Source organism: Rhinopithecus roxellana, chromosome 14, assembly GCF_007565055.1.
Source record: "Rhinopithecus roxellana isolate Shanxi Qingling chromosome 14, ASM756505v1, whole genome shotgun sequence".
NCBI lineage: Eukaryota > Metazoa > Chordata > Mammalia > Primates > Cercopithecidae > Rhinopithecus > Rhinopithecus roxellana.
In genome coordinates, this window is record NC_044562.1 from 93,982,037 (window position 1) to 94,002,195 (window position 20,159).

General features: G+C 38.6%; 1 protein-coding gene across 1 annotated transcript; it reads left to right on the top strand.

The window, feature by feature from the left end:
• The first annotated feature begins 14,797 nt into the window (after window positions 1-14,797).
• Window positions 14,798-19,747, top strand: FAM237A (family with sequence similarity 237 member A). The gene is made up of 2 exons (XM_030916713.1): window positions 14,798-15,213; window positions 19,056-19,747. Exons 1-2 carry the CDS (start codon window positions 14,802-14,804, stop codon window positions 19,187-19,189), a joined length of 546 nt encoding a protein of 181 aa, XP_030772573.1. The 5' UTR covers window positions 14,798-14,801; the 3' UTR covers window positions 19,190-19,747.
• The last annotated feature ends 412 nt before the right edge of the window (window positions 19,748-20,159 follow it).

Sequence of the window (20,159 nt, forward strand, 5' to 3'; positions counted from 1 at the left end):
TTTATAGCATAGGTCATGTCTCTGGCTGACTCATGTGCAATATTTTGATAGTTAACTAAGTAGCTTTGCAATTCATTTGGTTACCAAGTCTTGCATGTATTTACTTTTATTATAGTGCAAGATAAAGATAAATTTTGAATTGTTTGTACAAAAAGTGGTCAATATCTGAAACAGAACTCCTTACAAAAAATGTGACCGACAGCTAAAAATAATGGTGAAATCTTGCTTTTGAAAACAAGCGATGTTTTCCACCATGGAAAAATTAAGTCCTGAAAGCATCCCAAAAGAATAATCCCATCCCCTCATAATACTCTTCCTGCCTCCAGATACGGGGGCCTGCGAAGGCTTCCATGCCTGCTATTCAATGTGAGAAAGGTGGTTCTATAGAATGTGTTGTGGGGCTGACCCTTGTCTTGGGAACAATTTTAGAGAAAGGGAGAAGTGTGGTATCTGGAAAGCTGCCAGGGACTGTGGGTCTCTACAGAGTGTGCTTAAACTACAGTGATTTAGAAAGCAGGGGGAGGGGTCACACCTCAGTCAGTAAATATGACTTCTCAAAAGTAACCAGAGAAAGGGGGCTTAGATCTATTAGCAGATGAGCATGGCTTTAAGTCTGTTTGCTGTTTTAATTTCCTCCCCATTCTAGACTTTTACATCTGAAATGTTTATAATCGGAAAAAGTAAACGTTCAACAGTCTTCACAACCAGCACCAACAAGCTATCACCAACACTGCTGGGTGTTTATGGAATGCCTAAAGCAGATGCTTCTAGTGTGGGTTATTGTGTGGTAGCCTTCTGGTCCTGAAAGGGGTTGATGCAATGATTGTGTAATAGATCCCCTGAACAGTTCCATCACTTGTGCTTTTTACCCAGTAAGGGAGAGGTGTTGACTAAAAAGTCAAGAAGCTTGTTCCAAAATACTTTTTTTCTACTGGGGAAGATAAGCTATGCTGTATATCAAGGGCAGATGTTGTGTTTGAGAGCAGAGGTGGTCAATTTTCTCAGAGTAACTCTAGATCAGGTCTATGAATTGAAAAAAATTACAAACTCATATATCAGCAGAAGATATATAGGAAGTTGTAAACTTCTCACTAAAACTTAATCAGCACCTTGGTTGATGTCACAACTCTGTTAAGAGTCTAGAAGTTTCTGCATGATTATTATTATTATTTGAGACAGTCTCGCTCTGTCACCCAGGCTGGAGTGCAGTGGCTCGATCTCAGCTTACTGCAGCCTCTGCCTCCCAGGTTCAAACGATTCTCCTGCCTCAACCTCCTGAGTAGCTGGGATTATAGGTGTCCACCATCACGCATGGCTAAGTTTTGTATTCTTTTGGGGTTTCACCATGTTGGCCAGGCTGGTCTCAAACCCTTGACCTCAAGTGATCCACCCACCTTATTCTCCCAAAATGCTGGGATTACAGGTATGAGCCATCGTGCCTGGCTCTGCATGATTATTAAATCAGAGTGACATATGGATGGCTACCTCAAGATGTGCATTAGGTATGAAACTTAGTCTCAATATAGCATACACAGATAGGATGGAGATTATTTGTATGAATATTTGAATATATATTATAACATATCTTTGAATAGGTAACTTGCCTTTAAAAATCTGTGCTTATGTATATACACACACATTTAAATTATCTTAGGATATAACCCTCAGACATGCAAGAAGCATGGCCCTGTTGAAAGAAATTGACTCTTCTTCAGTAGCTGCTAGCTATTGCAGGAGAGTGGGGGGCACCAGTCATCCTGAAGGTTTTCAAGAAAGGGGAGGGTACTAAACAGGAGCCTGATTGCAGAGTGGCTGAATGGTGAAGAGGTTTAAGTTCTCCACATACACTTTGGTTAGGTTTCAGTGGTTTCAGATGTGCATGCCTAATGACACTTCAATTTGAATAATACAAAATTCAATGTGGATGATCCATTTTATAAACAGAAGGAGTTGTGATTTTGTTCAAATGAGCATTGATACAATTTCAAAGCCAGCATGGAGTGAAGATCTTCAAAAGTTAGGAGGACTGAAGTTGTTTCTGCTCTTAACGAAATGTTTTTCTCCTTGATCTCTATATAATACATGCTTGTATTGTCTTTGTTTCACTTGTGCTGTTTAAAATTATCTTGTTGATCTATTTGTTTATTTAAATATTGTTAGTTTTCTCCAGGAGAAATGGAAGTTCCTGGAGAGCAAAGACTTTGCTAACTTTATCCATTGATATATTCCTTTACGTCCATGACAGACGGCGTGTGTGTGTGCATGTGCACGTGTAGTATTAAACAAGTGAATTGCTTTTGCTTGTGCATGTCTGTCATTATATTTCAGTGCCTTGTACTCTATCTGCTCTTGTCTGCTGTGTTCTCCATTAGCTTGTGGATTCTTCAGTGGTTTAAAACATATCTTGATGATCTTTGATGGCACCCAGTAGAGAATGTGCTTTGAAATAGCAAGTATTTGGTCATCTCAACAATCTTCTCTTTGCTCAGAAAGATGCTATGGATGACCCCTCACATCTCACTGTCCTGACCTCACTTCGGTGAATGAGCAGGGGTGAGACTGGTGGTCACAGAAAATAGACAGTGACTGTTGTCTTCCCTGTTGGCATCCCAACTAGAGTTCAGGACAGTACGTGATATATTTCCGGTTTCCCTCCTTGTTTTATTAACACGAGTTAAATGACTAGGCTCTTTAATAGAAGACATCCTAAATAGCCAAGAGAATTCTACCATTTTTGGTGAATTAATATTTGCACCATCTGTTTTACATGAGGAATGAAGAACATTAGCTGAGAATAAAGATGTTCCATGGGCAATATGGACTTCTATTTTTTTTACTTGAAATATAGGTGCACAGAATGGATTTAATCATTATCCCTATCATTGATATACCCTATATTTTGATATACCCTATCATGATTCCATTGGCCTTTCATATGCATATATGTATTTATATACTTACATATTTATTTAAAATCATAAATATCCATGAGTCTACCACTCAATATAATAATTAAAACATTGACAGCAACTAATATTGCCTATGTCAAACTCCTCTGTCATGTTCTTGGCCTCCTCTCCCCTAATGTAATTAGTACCTTGATTCTGGTAACAATAAACATACTTTTTAAACATAATTTTTATTATTCTTAATAAATGTGTTATTAAGTTTTAGTTTTCTTGACTTTATAAAAAGGGTATTGACATTCCATATATAGTCTTTGGGGACTTATGTTTTCCTTCTCAATATTATATTTCTATAATCCATCCATGGTGTTCCAACTAGCTGTACTTCATTCATTTTAACTGCTGTGAAATAGTCTATTGTGTAAATATACCACAGTTTATTTATTCATTTCCTACTCTTGGAGCATTTGAGTTCTTCCCTGTATTTTCCATATGAATAGTGTCTCTGTGAATGTTCTTGTGCACATTTCTTAGTGTACAAGTGTAAGTATTTCTCTCTCATTTATATCAAGGAGTGTAATAGATTCTCATGAGATATATCAATGTTTAACTCTTTTCTACAGTGATCTTACCACTCTAGTTCTTAATTTTAATAATTTGCTAAATGCTAGGATTTCTAGGCATTTATTGAATTAATAGATTAGTGTCACAAATCATGGAATAATAAATTGATAAAGCAAGAAAAAATTCTGAGATTACCTAATTGGACCCACTCAATTTACAGAGGAGAACAATGATGCATAGAATAGATGAAATTATCTGCTTAAAGTCCTAGAAATGATGGACTTTCACATGTAGTCCCAAATAGTTTATGCAACCATCATTGCATTCTTACCAGCATCTTCTATTTCTCAAATAAATAATGTTTGATAAGTAATAATAAACTTTCATTTTTAAGAGAATAAGTCAAGCCCTAAGAAAATAAAAAAAAAGCAGAAAAGAAATTATCCTAATATAGGGTTAAGCTTGAATTTATTCAATGCATTGTTTCCCATCAGCTCACATTACCTTGTATTAAACTTGCTGTCTCCAAAGAAAGCCATTCTCAGCTCCTTGGACAAAGTACTTTACTTTCTCCCACTGTGTCTTTTTGCCTAAACTTGTTTGCATCTCTTAATTACCGTGTGATTTAGATATAGTTCATGAATTTCAAGCCTATGTCCACTGTTGAGGGTTATGAAATGCGTTTACTTTCTTTCTTAAAAGGGAGTAGATGTGGCTGGGCTGGAGCAATCCTTCCACTTGCTTCCCGCCTGACATATAGATTTTATGTCTGGAGCTGTGGCAACCAACCTATGGGTTTAAGAAAGGTCAAGAAAATTATGGAAAGGTAGGGCTAACATCCTTGGACCCCTGAACTAACATCAGCAGCCACATGTAGTCAGTTTTTCTGTTACTTACAGCTTAATGCATTCCTAGCTGATGCACCATGTTACAAAAATGATCTCAAACTAGATTTAAAATATTTCTAATTTTCTAATGACATAAATTTAAAATCTTATCATTGGATATGAATTTTTTTTCTTCAGAGAAAAAAGATTTTATACTTTTTTTATACCTGCCATCTACTTTTCAGATGATAGTCTTTCAATCAGAAACTTCATTTTAGAAAATGTGTTCCTAATCACATCAAAGCAGCATCCTCATTCAGCAAAAGTGTAATTAACATTTTGGGCACTGGATGAAGAAAAAAACCTCGATTAATTGACTGACGTTTTTACTTCACTGTCCAGACATGTGAAAGAAAATTCACCAAAGTTCATTAATGACACATCTCCAGCCTCAGATTCAAGAAGGGGCAATTCTCATATGTAAATTCAACCAACATTGAATAGGACATTATCATATATGTTTGGGTCTCTAAGACTGAGAATGGTTAAACATGGCTCCCACTATGAAGGAGTTCATAGTTTAGTTTAAGTAGCAGTGGGAAGGTGAGGTGAGACAGATAGGCATGTATAACAATTAGAATACACTAAGCAAATAATGCAAGTATGAACAAAATTGTATGGTAACATAGTGCACAGCAGAACCAACTCCCTTAGACATACATGAATCAAGGAAATCTCTTCATCCCGGAAGCCCTGCTCAAACTGTAAGAGGTTTTATGCATTCAACATATAGGTCTACATCCTCATTTTTCACAGATGTTTTCAGCTTGGCAGAAGTCCATGACTGCCATTGGACCCCAGGCTTTGTGAATCCTGCTTCCTATATGTTAAAGTAGAAATTTTATGGTTTGTTTTGGTTTGGTTTTTGTTTTGGTTTTTTTCCTACTGCATCATAATTTAAGCCTTAGGAAAAGGAAACTTACAATTCTAAATTCATAGACCTTTGTCATTGTTGCCTTGGTATATAAACCAAATTGAAAACGAATTAATTATATTGTAGTCTTTTTTGGAAATCAGCAGGACAAAAAATAGGACAATTCTGAAAGTCAATGTCTGTAATAGCCACTCTTGAACTGCTGGGATAATTGCAAAAGGAAAAACCCAACTCTTGCAAAGCCAAAGGAATCCCTATGGGTTTTGAAACCTGCTTTGAAGAATGGTCAAAGAATGCAAGTATCTTGATAAGCACCCTGGGGGAAAAAAACACTACTACATCTATTATTACAACTACAGTGTCTTCAGTTGGACAAGCAGAAAAAACATGAATGAACTATTCTTGTATCCCCAAGTAACTTTCCTTTTTCACACATTTTGTAATCAATGTCCGATACCATCGAACTACTTCACTGCAACTTGTCCATATAAATTTGATGACACTTTAAGAATGACTCATCCACCTACCCCAATGAGCATTCCAGGAAATTGTCCTTGTTTATTGCCATTTCCAAATGATGGAAAAGCACAAAAGAATGGAGAAAAATAATTATTTTTGCTATCTGATCCTAAATGTTAAAGAAGCACCCAATTCTTAAAGGTTGTCCCCATCATTTGCAAATTAATGCACCGCTGAAGATGCAAACTATCTATATAACTGCTCTCGAATTTCATTAAAACTAATCAGAAGTCCTTTTTAATGTCTTTGAGAATTGCTTCAAGTGGCAAAAATCAGAAAATCTACCCATGGGGCACCTTCAGCTAATTGCAATTTACTTTTCAACTAGTCATCCTAAGCCCTAGGCTGCAACTGCACAAAGCTGAAGCAACTCTTTGGGTGACAAATGCCAGTCAAACCAGTTATTTAGCATCATGTAATTTTAAAATGACCATTGGTTTTCTGAATATTTTTTAACAAGTCAGGATGATGTTGTGATGAACTGAGTTCAGATGAAAATTGTTAAAATTATTTTCTCTACAGTTGAGACTGCCCTATGCTCCTTCTTAGTTGATATTGGGGGACAAGTAGAGGAATAAGGATAGACTATATGCTAAAGTTAATAGAGAGTGACAGACAATGCACATTATTTAGGACAGATAAATGACAGTGAATCAAGCTAAGTTTTAGAAAAAGAACCATCACTCTTAATCAACTAAGTGACCCAATGAAAATCCCTTAATGGGAAACAGGAAGGAAAAAAATGGTGTTTTCTTTGACATCATCTGAGACCACGTATATGAAAATAACGTTTTGTAAAATGTAGGTGCCATCCAAATGTTAGCCTTTGCTAGAGAGTCTAATCTGTGAAAATGAAACCACAAAGATAAGACATCAAACTAAGCATCCTTATGTGTTCCATAGAATATAGAGTGTTTCAATTAAATGACTTGGTGGTGGCTTTCTTTTTATCTAAATGCAGGAATTGGAATGCCACGTTCCTCTCGCAATTATCAAGTTGAGAGTGGGGATCCGGATTTAAAAATGTCTGGACGTGGTGTCTCAGGCCTGTAATCCCAGCACTTTGGGAGGCCAAGGCAGGTGGATCACGAGGTCAGGAGTTAAAGACCAGCCTGGTGAAGACGGTGAAACCCTATCTCTACTAAAAATACAAAAAATATATATATCTGTTAGCCAGGCATGGTGGCAGGTGCCTGTAATCCCAGCTACTCGGGAGGCCGAGGCAGAGAATTGCTTGAAGCTGGGAGGCGGAGGGTGCAGTGAGTCGAGATGGTGCCATTGAAGTCCAACCTGGGCAACAAGAGCAAAACTCTGTCTCAAAAAAAAAAAAAAAAAAAAAAAAGCCAAAAACAAACAAACAAAAAAACCCACATACATTCCCCTTCCCAAGAATCTTGCCAAGTTGCCCCAATAACCAATAAATATAAATAGATATTACAACAGAGTATGTAGTGGTTAGGTTCTTATTCTAAATTTAAAAATTCAATAAGATGATTAGTTAATTGACAAGTGCAAGTTGGTAACTTATATTTATGAGAAATGTTTAATCAGGACATTATACTCCAGGGTGGCAGTACAAAAGTATACTGAAGGTCAAAACTTCCTGTCCCAAGTAATTACTGTCATGCATTACTTAACGTTGGGGATACTTTCTGAGAAAAGTATCATAAGGCGATTTCGTTGTTGTGTGAATGTCACAGAGTGTACTTATACAAATCTAGATGGCATAGTCTACAACACACTTAGGCTATAGAGTATAGCCTATTGCTCTTAGGCTACAGACTCGTACACCATGTTACTGCACTGAATACTGTAGGCAGTTGTAACACAGTGGTAAGTATTTGTGCACCTAAACACAGAAAAGGTACAGTAAAAAATGTAGATTATAATTTCATGGGAACACCATCTTATATGCAGTTCGTTGTTGACTGAAACATCATCCTTATGCAACACATCACTATTATATTGAAAAGAAAAAAAAGCATATGAGCAGATACCAGCTAGACATAAAAAATTATCTTTTAAAATAATTTTTATTCCCATTGTCAAGAGCTGCTCTAGGCCATCTGATTAGGATGGTGATGTCACACACCTTCAGCTTCTATGAAACAGGACGACCACTTCAATTCATTATTTTCAGACTTATAAGAAAGGTGGAGCTCAATTACAGTGGGCTTTATCACTTCATCTTAGCCACTTATTTCAGTGGTTGTGCTTAGGATTCACAGCACAAAGATGGGAAAAGCTCCACCTCTGAAATCTGAATCATGAATCTCCCTCTCCTGCCTTTCAGTATCCGCCTCTCCTTACTCCACTTACACCTGTTTTCTCTGCCTTCAGTAAGACTTCCAGTTCCCCCACTTTCCTCCCAGTCTTTCATGTCTCTGCCTGCAGTTGCTCCTTTTTCTAACCTGCTTACACCCTTGATTCCTTTCATCAGTGGCATAATGACCATTCTTTTCTCCTACATTCAGTCAGATAAGCATTGTAGAAGGAAAAAAAATAACTAATATTTGTCTAGTCTTGCTACATTTAGCACCATTCTAAGTGTTTTCTGTATATGATCTCATTTTATCCTTACTAACCATGAGGGACATTTCTGCCCATTTTATAGGCAAGAAATCTGTTTCACAACGATTAACTAATGTGCCCAAAGCATTATATCAAATCAAAAGCACTTGAGTGTATCAAATTGTAGACATTTAATTATTTAAAAAAAAACTAAAAGAAAATGCTGCAATTCTAGTTACAAGGTGCCATCAGTTGACAGATACATCCTGATTTCAGTGGTGTTAAATGTGCAAAAAATTGCATCTAAGAATCAATGACATATAACAAGTGAGGGATCCGTGGCATGATAGTCTATCACTATTTTGTTATTTTACCTCATAAAAGCCATACAAGCATGCAAAATGATTTATGACAAATTGATGCAAACTTTACCTGGGATTTGAGTACTGTTCTTTAGTCTATCTCCTCTTTCCTCTCTCTTCTCTTCTTTCCTTCAAGGATTATTCACAGCTTTTCTGCTCTTTTTAAGTTTCTTACTTAACACCTACCCTCATTCACTTTTTTTGTGGATCACTATGCATCTTCATTGAGAAAATGAGACCATTGATCACGTGTCTCTTAACTTCTGCCTCCCTACCCACCATACTACCTGCAGACATATCCACATCAACAGAGAGCCTCCCTTTCTCCCTCTGTTTTCGAGGGCAAGTGTTCTGCCCTTGTGTTATAGGCTGGCTCCTCCTTATCCTCTTACCCCTGTTGCTTATTGTTTCCTCTGAGGTTACTAGTCATCCTTCTCTCCTAATCTGCAACCCCTCTCTCTCTATGAGTTTCTCTCCCTCAGCCTGTAAACATGGCCCAGGCCCAACTCCTAACCTTCCACTACAGGTTTTCTCCCTCTTATTTGAACTTCATGGAGAGGGCTCCACAGGCACTGTCTTCATTTTCTCACCTTCCATATCTGCTTCAGCCCACCACAACTTCTCCTCCCTTAACATTTAGTTGAAATTGTCCTTAACAAGTTTCTCAGTGACCTGCTATTTTTTAGATCCAATGGAATTTTTTGTCTTCATTTTATTGACCCCCTTTGCTGAGTTTGTGTGATATGGTTGATTTATTCTTTATGCGAAAAGCTCTACCTTACTGGCTTCCAAGGCAGCACACTCTCCTGATTCCTCCTATCACTTTCTTAATCACCCCAATACTGACATTTTCCAGGTTCTATCCCAAGGCTACTGTTGTAGCCACTTTCTACACTTTTCTCTGATGGTTCAAAATATTGCCTACATGTTGACGAAATCCCAAATCTGGACCTCTTTCCTGAGCACTGTATCCCAAATATTTAAGTTCCCCCTTCTTCCCTACCTACTCGGAATTTCCATTTGGATGTCAGTCATCTCACACTCAACATGTGTAAAACCAGAATCTTATTTCCCTTTCCTGAACCTATTCCTCAAACCATTTCTCCTTCCAGCTGATGGAAATTCAAATTTCCAATTACTTAGTCCCCAAAACTTGGTGTTATCTTCAACTTCTCTCTCTCTGTTGGACCTTACATCCAGTTCATCAACAAGTCTTGTCCCTTCTACCATCAAAATATATTCAGAATCTGACCACTATCACCCTCTCCACTGCTGCCACCCTTATCTATTCCACCATCTTACCCACCTTGATTACAAGCTCCTATATGAGCTCCCTCCCTCATCCCTTGCTCCCCTCTGGTCTGTTCTCTACTGAGCAACCAACATGGATTTTTGGTCACTTCTCTGACTTCAAGTCCTACAACTATGCTTCAAAAACATCCTTCTCACACCACACTTGTTCCAAAGCCATCAGACTTGTTTTCCTCAACCCCAGCCTGAAGCATTCTTTTACTATGCATGACTCACGCTCTCACTTTTTTTGGGTCTTTGCTCACATATCTTCTTCTCAGGAAGGGCTTCTCTTAGTATTCTATATAAAATAGATCTTCTCCATCATCCTTTTCCCTGCTTTACTTCTTGTTGATGACCCCCCCTTTTTTTTTCCACAGAGACTCGCTTTGTAATCCAGGCTGGAGTGCAGTGGCATGATTTGGGCTCACTGCAATCTCCGCCTACTGGATTCAAGTGATTCTCGTGCCTTAGCCTCCTGAGTTGCTGGGACTACAAGTGCGTGCCACCACACTAAGCTAGTTTTTGTATATGTATTTGTATTTTATTTTTTATTTTTTAAGTAGAGACGGGGTTTTACCTTGTTGGTCAGGTTGGTCTTGAACTCCCAACCTCAGGTGATCCACCTGTCTCGGCCTCCCAAACTGCAGGGATTACAGGCATGAACCACTGCGCCTGGCTGACCCTTTGTTTTTCTTATCACATCTGACATTACTCGTATATTTTTTCTTGGGCTTCAGAATGACAGATAAACTTTATTGACTCATGCATGGCACTACTTGTTTATTTAATTAGCTAGTTGTGTGTTTATTTTTGATAGATGGCTGTAAACTCACCATTCAACATAGAACCTAGAAACCATAAATCATTTTATATATATGTGTGTGCACGTGTATACATGTATATGTATATATGTGTACAGATATAATTTTAACGGTGCGGTGGCTCATGCCTGTAATCCCAGCACTTTGGGAGGCCGAGGCGGGCAGATCATGAGGTCAGGAGATCGAGACCATCCTGGTTAACACGGTGAAACCCCGTCTCTGAAAAAAGTACAAAAAATTAGCCGGGCGTGGTGGCAGGTGCCTGTAGTCCTAGCTACTCAGGAGGCTGAGGCAGGAGAATGGCGTGAACCCAGGAGGCAGAGCTTGCAGTGAGCCGATGTGGCACCGCTGCACTCCAGCCTGGGCAACAGTGCAAGACTCTGTCTCAAAAAAAAAAAAAATTAAAATTAAAATATAAATAAAATTTTTTTTCACTGCCACTCCAGACTCAACTAGCATGTAAGCTACATGCGTCCAAGGACTTTGTTTTGTTCCTTCTGTATACACAGCATGTAAAATAGTGCCTAACACATAGGCACTTGAAAATAAAGTAAGCACTGCATATTTATATATTAATGTTTTCAACAATAATGTAACTATTGACATGTCCCAAACCAGGGGACACATCTTTACCTCTGTTCTGTCCGACGTTCCCTCTCTACAGTCCTTTCTTTGACTTCGCTCCCTAGAAGCATGAACTGCGGTGAGCACTTCCTCCCTGCCTTTGCTTGTACTGTCTTCTACCCCTGAAATTGCACCCCCAACCCTTTGGCTTTAGGATACCGGTACAATTCCTTTTTCCAGAGGTTCATGAGTCACTTCCAAATGCTTTCTCTGTCAATCTGATGATTATGTGTCTTGGGGTTGATCTTGTCATGGAGTGTCTTACTGGGGTTGTCCGGATTTCCTGAATTTAAATGTTGCCCTGTCTCGTTAGATTGGGAAACTTCTCCTGGATGATGTCCTGAAGTATGTTTTCTCCAAAGGCATGAACTCCTCGAAATTCAGGAAGCAAGTCCAAGACTTCACCCTGGTCTTATTCCACAGCCCTATAGGGTGAATAGAAGCAGGCATTAGATACCCAGCTCACATGTGGAGAAACTGAAGTACACTCTATCATTTCTGAGCAGGAGGAATAGCTCAGAGCCCCCCAGAACTCCTCTTCAGACCTCCTATTTAATGGTACCTTGGGGAGGGGGCTGGTTCTCTGTGGCTTCAGCAAATCTTACTATAAAGCCTTGTGCCCCTCCGAAGGTAACCATGGATACTATTGAGCTGGCACAAAAGCCTTCAGTTAATGGAGACTACAAGTGGTTTTCAGGGGCTGAAGGAATTTTCAGGGGAGGGACAAAACCTGGAAACACTTGCAAACGGAAGACTTTTGCCTCAGGCCGCTTGACTGGGTGTGTTTCAGTTAAGGTGGGCACTTACGTTCAGAGGAGCACTGGAGCAGTGACAGGGCTCTAATCTGGGACTAAGATAGTAACTAGCTGTGAGGTGAGAATCAAAGGGAATCCCAGGCGCTTTTTTTCTTAGGAATCGGGACTCTGCTGTGAAATCTGGAGCGTGGTTGTTGGGGGGTTGAGGGGCTGACCAAAGCGATGCCAGCAGCAACCCAGTCTCCTGAGTGACCCAGGCCAGGGTCTGCAAACAACCGGGTGTCCTGGCACCAGTCAGGGGGAGCTTCCAGCAGCGCCAAGTCCCTATCCTCATCTCTGCCCACGGGGGTGTTTTTCTCCTTTCAGCCTAGGGCCACAGGCAGGCAGGAGAAATTCACGCCCAGAATATCTCGAGAAGGCGCCTCATTTCCTCTGAGCCCTTGCTGAGTGTCGAGAGGGTGCTCACGTCCCTCCTCCGACCCCGAGAGTCCACAGTCTTCCCTCACACCCCTTTATTTTGAGACGAGGCCCATGCAGTGAGCGGGAACCCCTCTGTTCCCCGGACCCGCGCGGAGCTGAGCCCTAACTTTGCAGTTCCCGCCGCAGCGGCACGCCCCCCCGAGGTGGGAGCGGGAAGCCCAGCCGCACCGAGGCTCAACTCCGCCAGGTGCAGAGTGGGTGCGGGTCAGGGCCGATGAGAGAGTGTGTGGCCAAGCCTGCTGCTTTCCTGAACCGAAATTCTCCGGGGAGGGAGAGAAGAGGAGGGTGCGGGAGATGGACTTGGAGGCGAGAGGTGGCGGCAGTTTCCAGGAGCTTTGACGTAGACTTGGAGAGGCGCCGAGCACTCCCACTGCTTAAGTAGAGGCACGGTAGCCTCCAGGACGCGGAAGCTGGGGACAGCCACTCGCTCGGGAGCAGCCTGAGCGTTTCCTCTCCGCGCGCTCGAGGGAACTCTCTCCACGCGTTCGAGGAAACCCGGAAGGGGCCAGGCGGGTGAGTGCGGAGGGAAGCCCTTGTGCCATCTGGGAGTAAAGCCGCCGAGTCAGGAGGTGAGTGGGGCCCAAAGGACAGAGCGGGTCCCTGGCAGCTCCGCTCTGCGGAGGGTGAGGCTGTGGAATCAAGTGCGGGGCCGAGACTCAGCGCGGGGCTCGTAGCGGGGTGCACGGAGGACTCCAGGTTCAAGGAACTCAGAGAAACATCTTTCCAGGGTCTGGGAAGCCTCTCCTAAAATTTAGAAGGGGACCTAAAGGAGCCAATTTGAGCGCCGTGGCGCCAGCAGACAGGGAGTCCCGGATAACGCCAACTTCAGTACCTTGGACAGAGTTCTGCCCTCTGAAAGCTTAGACTTGTCTTTTAGGAAAACCACTCTTCAAGGTACCTCGATATTTTAGTTTGGAAAGGGACACAACAAATATGATTTCAAGTAGAGATAACGCATATATGATGTGAAAGATAGAGGAAATAGTTTTTGAATACTCTTGTATCTCTAACATGCTTCTTCAATATAGGAACATGCATGTTCAAAGACACTTTCTGAAATATTTATTGAACAGTAGCTAAACATGTCCTACTGCTGTTCAGAAGAGACAGACTATCCATCTTATAGTGTTATCATTAAATGTTCCAATATAAGAGTATTCCCATAAGCTGTATTTTGCTTGCTTTCATGATACCAACGTCTAAAAGGTTTGGAAATATAATACAAACCTGAAAGTAAGCAGCATGTGCCCTTCTTATTTTTTCTTTATGTTAGAGCTGTTTAAACGTGATTTACATTTTGTATAGTCTGTGAGGGAATGGATACACTTTTTCTGGCAAAACGTGAACTTTTAGATTATTATTATTTTAAGAGCATTATTTATCATTGCACTTGTCTGAAGTGGTAGCAAAAGAACAATTTCAAAGTGGTCTGTGGACGCCTCAATTTTATGGCAACAGACACTGGAAGTCAGAAAAGTTGAATGAGAGTCACATTTTAAAAAAAATCCTTGAGATTCATAGCAATAATAGAGAAATTATAAAACATTATCTTTATGAAGGTTATATCAGAATTGCAGAACATTTTAGGTATTTGTAAAATGCTTATTGATTCTACTCTAATTGGTTGAATGTATGTCTCTTTGTTTCCACATATATTCATCCATACTTTTAGCACATTGTCTTGTGTTAATTTCACTGTAGCATTTGACAATTCTAATGTATTTTTTAAAAAATTAAAAGTCACTGTGAACAGGAATGCATCTAAAGATTAAATATATTTAAATTCTTAATTACATATAAGTCCTAGATTAGGAAAGCCAGGCTTCACTAAGATATTATGGAATAGTTAAAGCCATGCAGCAAAATTTTAAATGTTCACTTAGTATTCTTTTAGATTACATTTTTCTGTACCAGGGAAAAACAGATTAGCAGATTAATTTATTCATCTTGTAAAGGAACACATCTTAGAGTGAATATTTCTTGGCCTATCTTGGATTTATGCTCACTCCCTGGCCTGGACTGAGTCATTTTAGATAGAATGGAGCTTGTGATATGGGAGCCTGGCTAAGATTTCCCTACTTTGTGACAATGATGTGTTTCCTTTGCTGGAATTAAGGTTCTTAAGGGCATACTTATTTTCTTTACCAAGTGGAGCACAAGCGGGGACTGATATGAAATATTTCCATCCTGTGCAGTTTTAGGGCCATGGCTGATCCTGGCAACAGAGGAGGGATCCACCACCCCTTGAGCTTCACCTGCTCCCTGCTCATTGTGGGAATGTGCTGTGTAACTCCTTTCTTCTGCCATAGCCAGACAGACCTGCTGGCTCTTAACCAAGCTGATCCTCAGTGCTGGGAATCCTCCTCAGTGCTTCTCCTGGAAATGCGGAAGCCTCGCATTTCCAACACTGTTTCGGGCTTCTGGGATTTTATGATCTACCTGAAGTCATCTGAGAACTTGAAGCATGGAGCACTGTTTTGGGATCTGGCTCAACTCTTCTGGGACATCTATGTAGACTGTGTGCTCTCTAGGAACCACGGCTTAGGAAGGAGGCAATTGGCTGGAGAGGAAGAGAAAATCTCAGCAGCACAGCCACAGCACACAAGGAGTAAACAAGGTGGTCAACCCCAGCTCCCATGTCTTTTGAAAGGGTCAATCAAGTATGAATGTGCTGAATTGTGAGGAAGAGGGAAATGGCGTTAGGGGAATCCAGTGTCATATATATTCCTCTCAAGAGGTGAACCCCAAGAGCACACAACTGATAGGAAGATAGATAGTACTTCTTTTTGTACTGCATAGTAGCTGTTTATATCAACATATTGTCCTTTTCCTCATACTTCCTGTGAACAGCAGCAAGGAAGAGTCAGAAAGAAAAGACAAAAAGCACGATTCCCAAAATACAACAAAAAAGTATAAACAGATCCCCCAAGATCAAAATTATTTTTTACTATTAGCCTGAACACTGGCAGTCATAACCTGGTGTTTACTTGCCATGGAATTGAGAAGACTTGAATATAAGCTTAGGAAACATTTGTAGCACATAAACTCTTGCCCTTGTTAAACTGAAAATAAACATTGCTTTCATGTAAATAGAGAGGCTCTTTGAGAGGCATTCGGTTGAAGAAATAAAGAGTAAAAAAGTCAGCTGGCACATAGATTCACTTCATGTTGCTTTTTGAATGACTCTCAAATAAGTAATTAACTTACAGCAATCTGAGTAATTAATTTTTAGTAAGTTGGAACTGGCTACAAATTTAGAGTTTTTCATTGAAGTAAATACTATATTCAAAATAGTCTCGTCTGAGGGCACAGAAAAAAAGTCCCTTATAGAATTAGAATGAGGTTGAGTAAGCCTCTTTGAGTAAGCAGAGAGATGCCTGAACCCTATACATATTATTTTTATCCTTTTTTGATGTCATTTCAACCAATTGGTTGAAATGACATCAGCTTGGTTGATGTCATTTCAATGACATCATTGAAATGAGCATTGAAACCTTGTATCAAGGGCTGTTTGAGTGGCAATAACTCTTTAGAATTATATAAACAACTAGAAAACAGGGGCAAAACTAATTTTTACATTTGTACATTTTAGTGTTAGAATTGTTACATATTCCTGTAATCTCCGTATTAAAATAGCAATTAACAATGGTAGTTCGAGTGCTACCATTTCCCAAGGTATTTTAGAACTTTTATATATCTAGTTTGTTTTAACCTTAGTAATTAAAAATCCTCGTGATTTGCTGATCCAAAAAACCCAGATAACTCATGGCTATTATTGACAGATAAGTTTATTATTTTGGTGTTATTGTAACTCAAACCAATTTCATTTTTAGAGGAAATATTATTTCAGCAGCCTTGCTACTAAAGTAGAAATACCAAATGAATATTTTTAAATGTTGATCACCCATATTTTAAAAATATTTTGAACAGAGGCTGCCCAGGCATCAGCACCAGTAGGGACCATATATTTTTAAATTCTGTACTGCTGAGGATGATCTGTAGAGCCTTTTCTTCCATATTTTAAAAATCATATTTAGCTGTCTTACTCAAATCACCAGCAATATTTTTTCTATCTTGCACTCACTTTGAATAACTCAAAGAAATGTCTACTAAATAAATGAAAATATTATTGGTATTTGGCTGAACATGAAAATGTTACATATATATGTGTGTATGTATATATATACATATATATACACACAAAAAATAAGTGTATATATATACACACTTATTTTATAAAGCTTTTCTCCAAAATGTTATATATATATATATATATATACACACACACACACACACACACACACACATACATACACACACACATTTATTTTATAAAGCTTTTCTCCAAGACAACTTCAGATTTGGAAGCCACTTCCTTCGTCTTGCTACAGAGTTGTTAGTGATTCAGCTGGTCTGCAAACTTTAGGGAGTTGGTATGCAAGTAGCCAAATAGCAGGAGTGAGCATTTCACTTTATTGAGGTTATTTTAATGTTTGACACAAACGATTGTTTGCAGACCAAGAAACAAGACTTTCCATTTGGTTTGTATAATCACAGTCAAAGAGGGCCTTGGGTCAAGGAAATACCACGTCCAAAAGTTAAATAGTTACAGGAACATTGAGATTTCATCTCAAGAGGCTTGCTTAAATCTCTAGTGGTTCAACTGGGCTCTGAATGTACCTGCATGGATCCTCCAGTATGTTTTTCTTTTGTCCCTGGGGGATAATATGTTGTTAGGTTGGGACAGGAGAGAAGGTGAAGCAGTGCTTGTCTCTGTAGTTCTCAAGGAAATCACATCATCAGGGCAGAAGACAAGAAGAACTAAAATAAGTGTCTACGTAATATGCAAAAAGGTTCTTGTTATTTTGATGTCTTCAAATCAAATAGTTTAAATGCACTTGATAAAACTTACTATGAATCACACTTTGTTAAAAACATAAAACTCCTATATAATTTTGCATGTTAATATATCATATTTGTTAATACTGAGTCAACAATATGAAAACAAAAAATATCAAATAACTGTGTAACCATGAGCAAGTTAACTAACTAATTTAGCCCTCAGTTCTTTCAATTGAAAAAGAAGTGTATAGAAAGTAGATGACACACAAAGTCCCATCTTTTCTGTTCCAATGAACTGTGATTATATAAAAAAGAAACATACAAAAGGCACTTATTTAACTGTGAGAAGAACCTGGAAGAGCTTTACCCCAAGGACAGTTGACAGAGCTGTGTGATGACCTGAACACCATGGCTGTTTGTAACAATGATGAGCAGGAACAGACGAGGTTCAGAAATAAAAGGGCTACAGATGTCATTATGAGAAAAGCCTCTAAAGATCATTGTTATTTAGTCTAGAAAGACATGGGCTAATAGCTGAAGGTTGAGGTATCCAAGAGAAGGTATGAAGAGGATGTACCCAGAGTTAACTAGTTAACCACTAAATTTTGATGGGTTATGTCATGGGAGAAAGAGCGAAAGGGTGAGAGAGAGAGAGAGTTAGGGAAGGAGCATACTGATGACTCCTATATAGAACATAACAGAATTGAGAGTAACTCGTGGGTTAGTAAAGGCTTCAATGCAAATGAAGAAATTTTGTGTCAAAAATGGTGGCTCCTCCTTCAAGAAACCTTGCTATGCCACTGGGAGGGACAAAAAGCCCACTTTCCTGAGCCTGGCAGTTTGTATGTTCTAGAAAAATAGTGAGTCTTTGTTTTCCTCTGTGATCAGAAAATTAAAATTTAGATTTGTAATCTGATGGTGTTTGCTGCTGGTGTTTCACTAGCTGGCAAATGCTCATAGTGCTTATATTTTAAACACTAACTACAAGAGAAAACAATTATTCAGAAACATAAATAGACTCTCAAATGCTTGATTTTCTACTTCACCCACTCCAAGAAATTTTCTAAGCCACATACTCAGCAATTACCCACCTAGAAATCTACTGTTAAGAAACATTTAGAGCTGCAGCCAATGATGCAATCCAAGGCTATTCATTGCAATATTATTTATAGTAACAGGAAACCTGGAAGTAATCTAAATGTCCCAAGATAGAGTAGTGGTTAAATAAGTTATAGTATAAAGTGTGCATACACAAAACTATGGTTATCTCTAAGAGGTTATATTATGGGTGGTTTATATTTTTTTCTTCATATTTATATTTAAAAATATATAATGACTTCACTTTTTTAAAATCAGGCAAATATTTTAATGCCTATTAATCGACAAAAAAGTATTTATTATAATGTATTTGTTTTAGATTATATACCTAAACTGCATAGGACACAAGACTTTGCACAAACACACATTGACATATATTCTTCTGAAATCAGTTTATAGAGAATTTTTATATTGGAGTGGCAGAAATATCAAACCTGCCTTTTAAAAATAATGTATTGATATTTAATTAACCTGAAACTAATTTGGTGATCTTATGAAGTTCCACTTTTCTACTTTCAGGTACATATTCTCAACAACTAAGGACCTCCTTACTAAAGAAGAAAGAGTTGATTGAAGATTTGATAAGCATGCATGTGCGTAGAAGTGGGTCTAGTGCTATTGGAAAAGTGAACCTGGAAATAAAGAGAGAATAAATTGAACTCGGAGCTAATTCATGCCTTGGAATTAAATATACAAATATATAACATTTTTCTTAACTATTGATTATTTATTTATTTTAAATGGTGGGAATGCCCAGAGATAAATATGAACCCAAATTCTCTCAGTGTCCTTATTTAAAGCTGCTTTCTATTATTTATTTATTTATTTTAGGCTGCTAGCATGTTTCTTCAAATGGTGACATTACTGCCAGTCTATCCCACAGTCTAAAGGAGTTAAACGACTTCCAGAGATGACTTGGGGATTCTTTGTATCCATTTAATAGTTCAGTTTGGGATGCTTGACATGTTAATAAACTAGTGTGCCATACTTTTAACTTGAATACACTGCATGGCTCCCAAGACTTTAACCACTGGATTGCTTATGCATAGGCACATAAGGGACGATATTTATTAATTACTAGCTACTGACAATCTATGATACCTGAATCTTGTTTGAAAGCATATTTTTGAATACTGAATGAAGCAAAAAGCAAAGCAAAACAAAAAACTGGCAAATAAAGCATTCTTCTAATGAAAACAAAATTAATAAAATCTCTGGACCCCAGGTAATGTTATTGGAGTCTCTTTATTTCAATATTTAATGTTACCACAAATGACATCCAAACTCTAATAAAATAATGTTTAAGTGTAAACAGGTACAAACTATTTCCCAATAAGCACATTTGTTATTTGATTATATATTATAACTCTATAAGTGTTTACACTTCGCATTGAAAAGCAAAATAAAAGGAACAGCATTATAAGAGAAGAACCCATAGATAATTATTTCCCTGAAAAAGTGACCAGGCCTGAACAAGGTTTACAGCAGAGAAGTCCAATTAGCAAATGTATGTGAGTTCAAGACACAATGCTATTTTTATCTCTAATTATTCCCAACTCTCCAATCATTCTATTATAACCAATATATAGGATTGACAGCCAGTTTGAATTTCAGATATGTTAG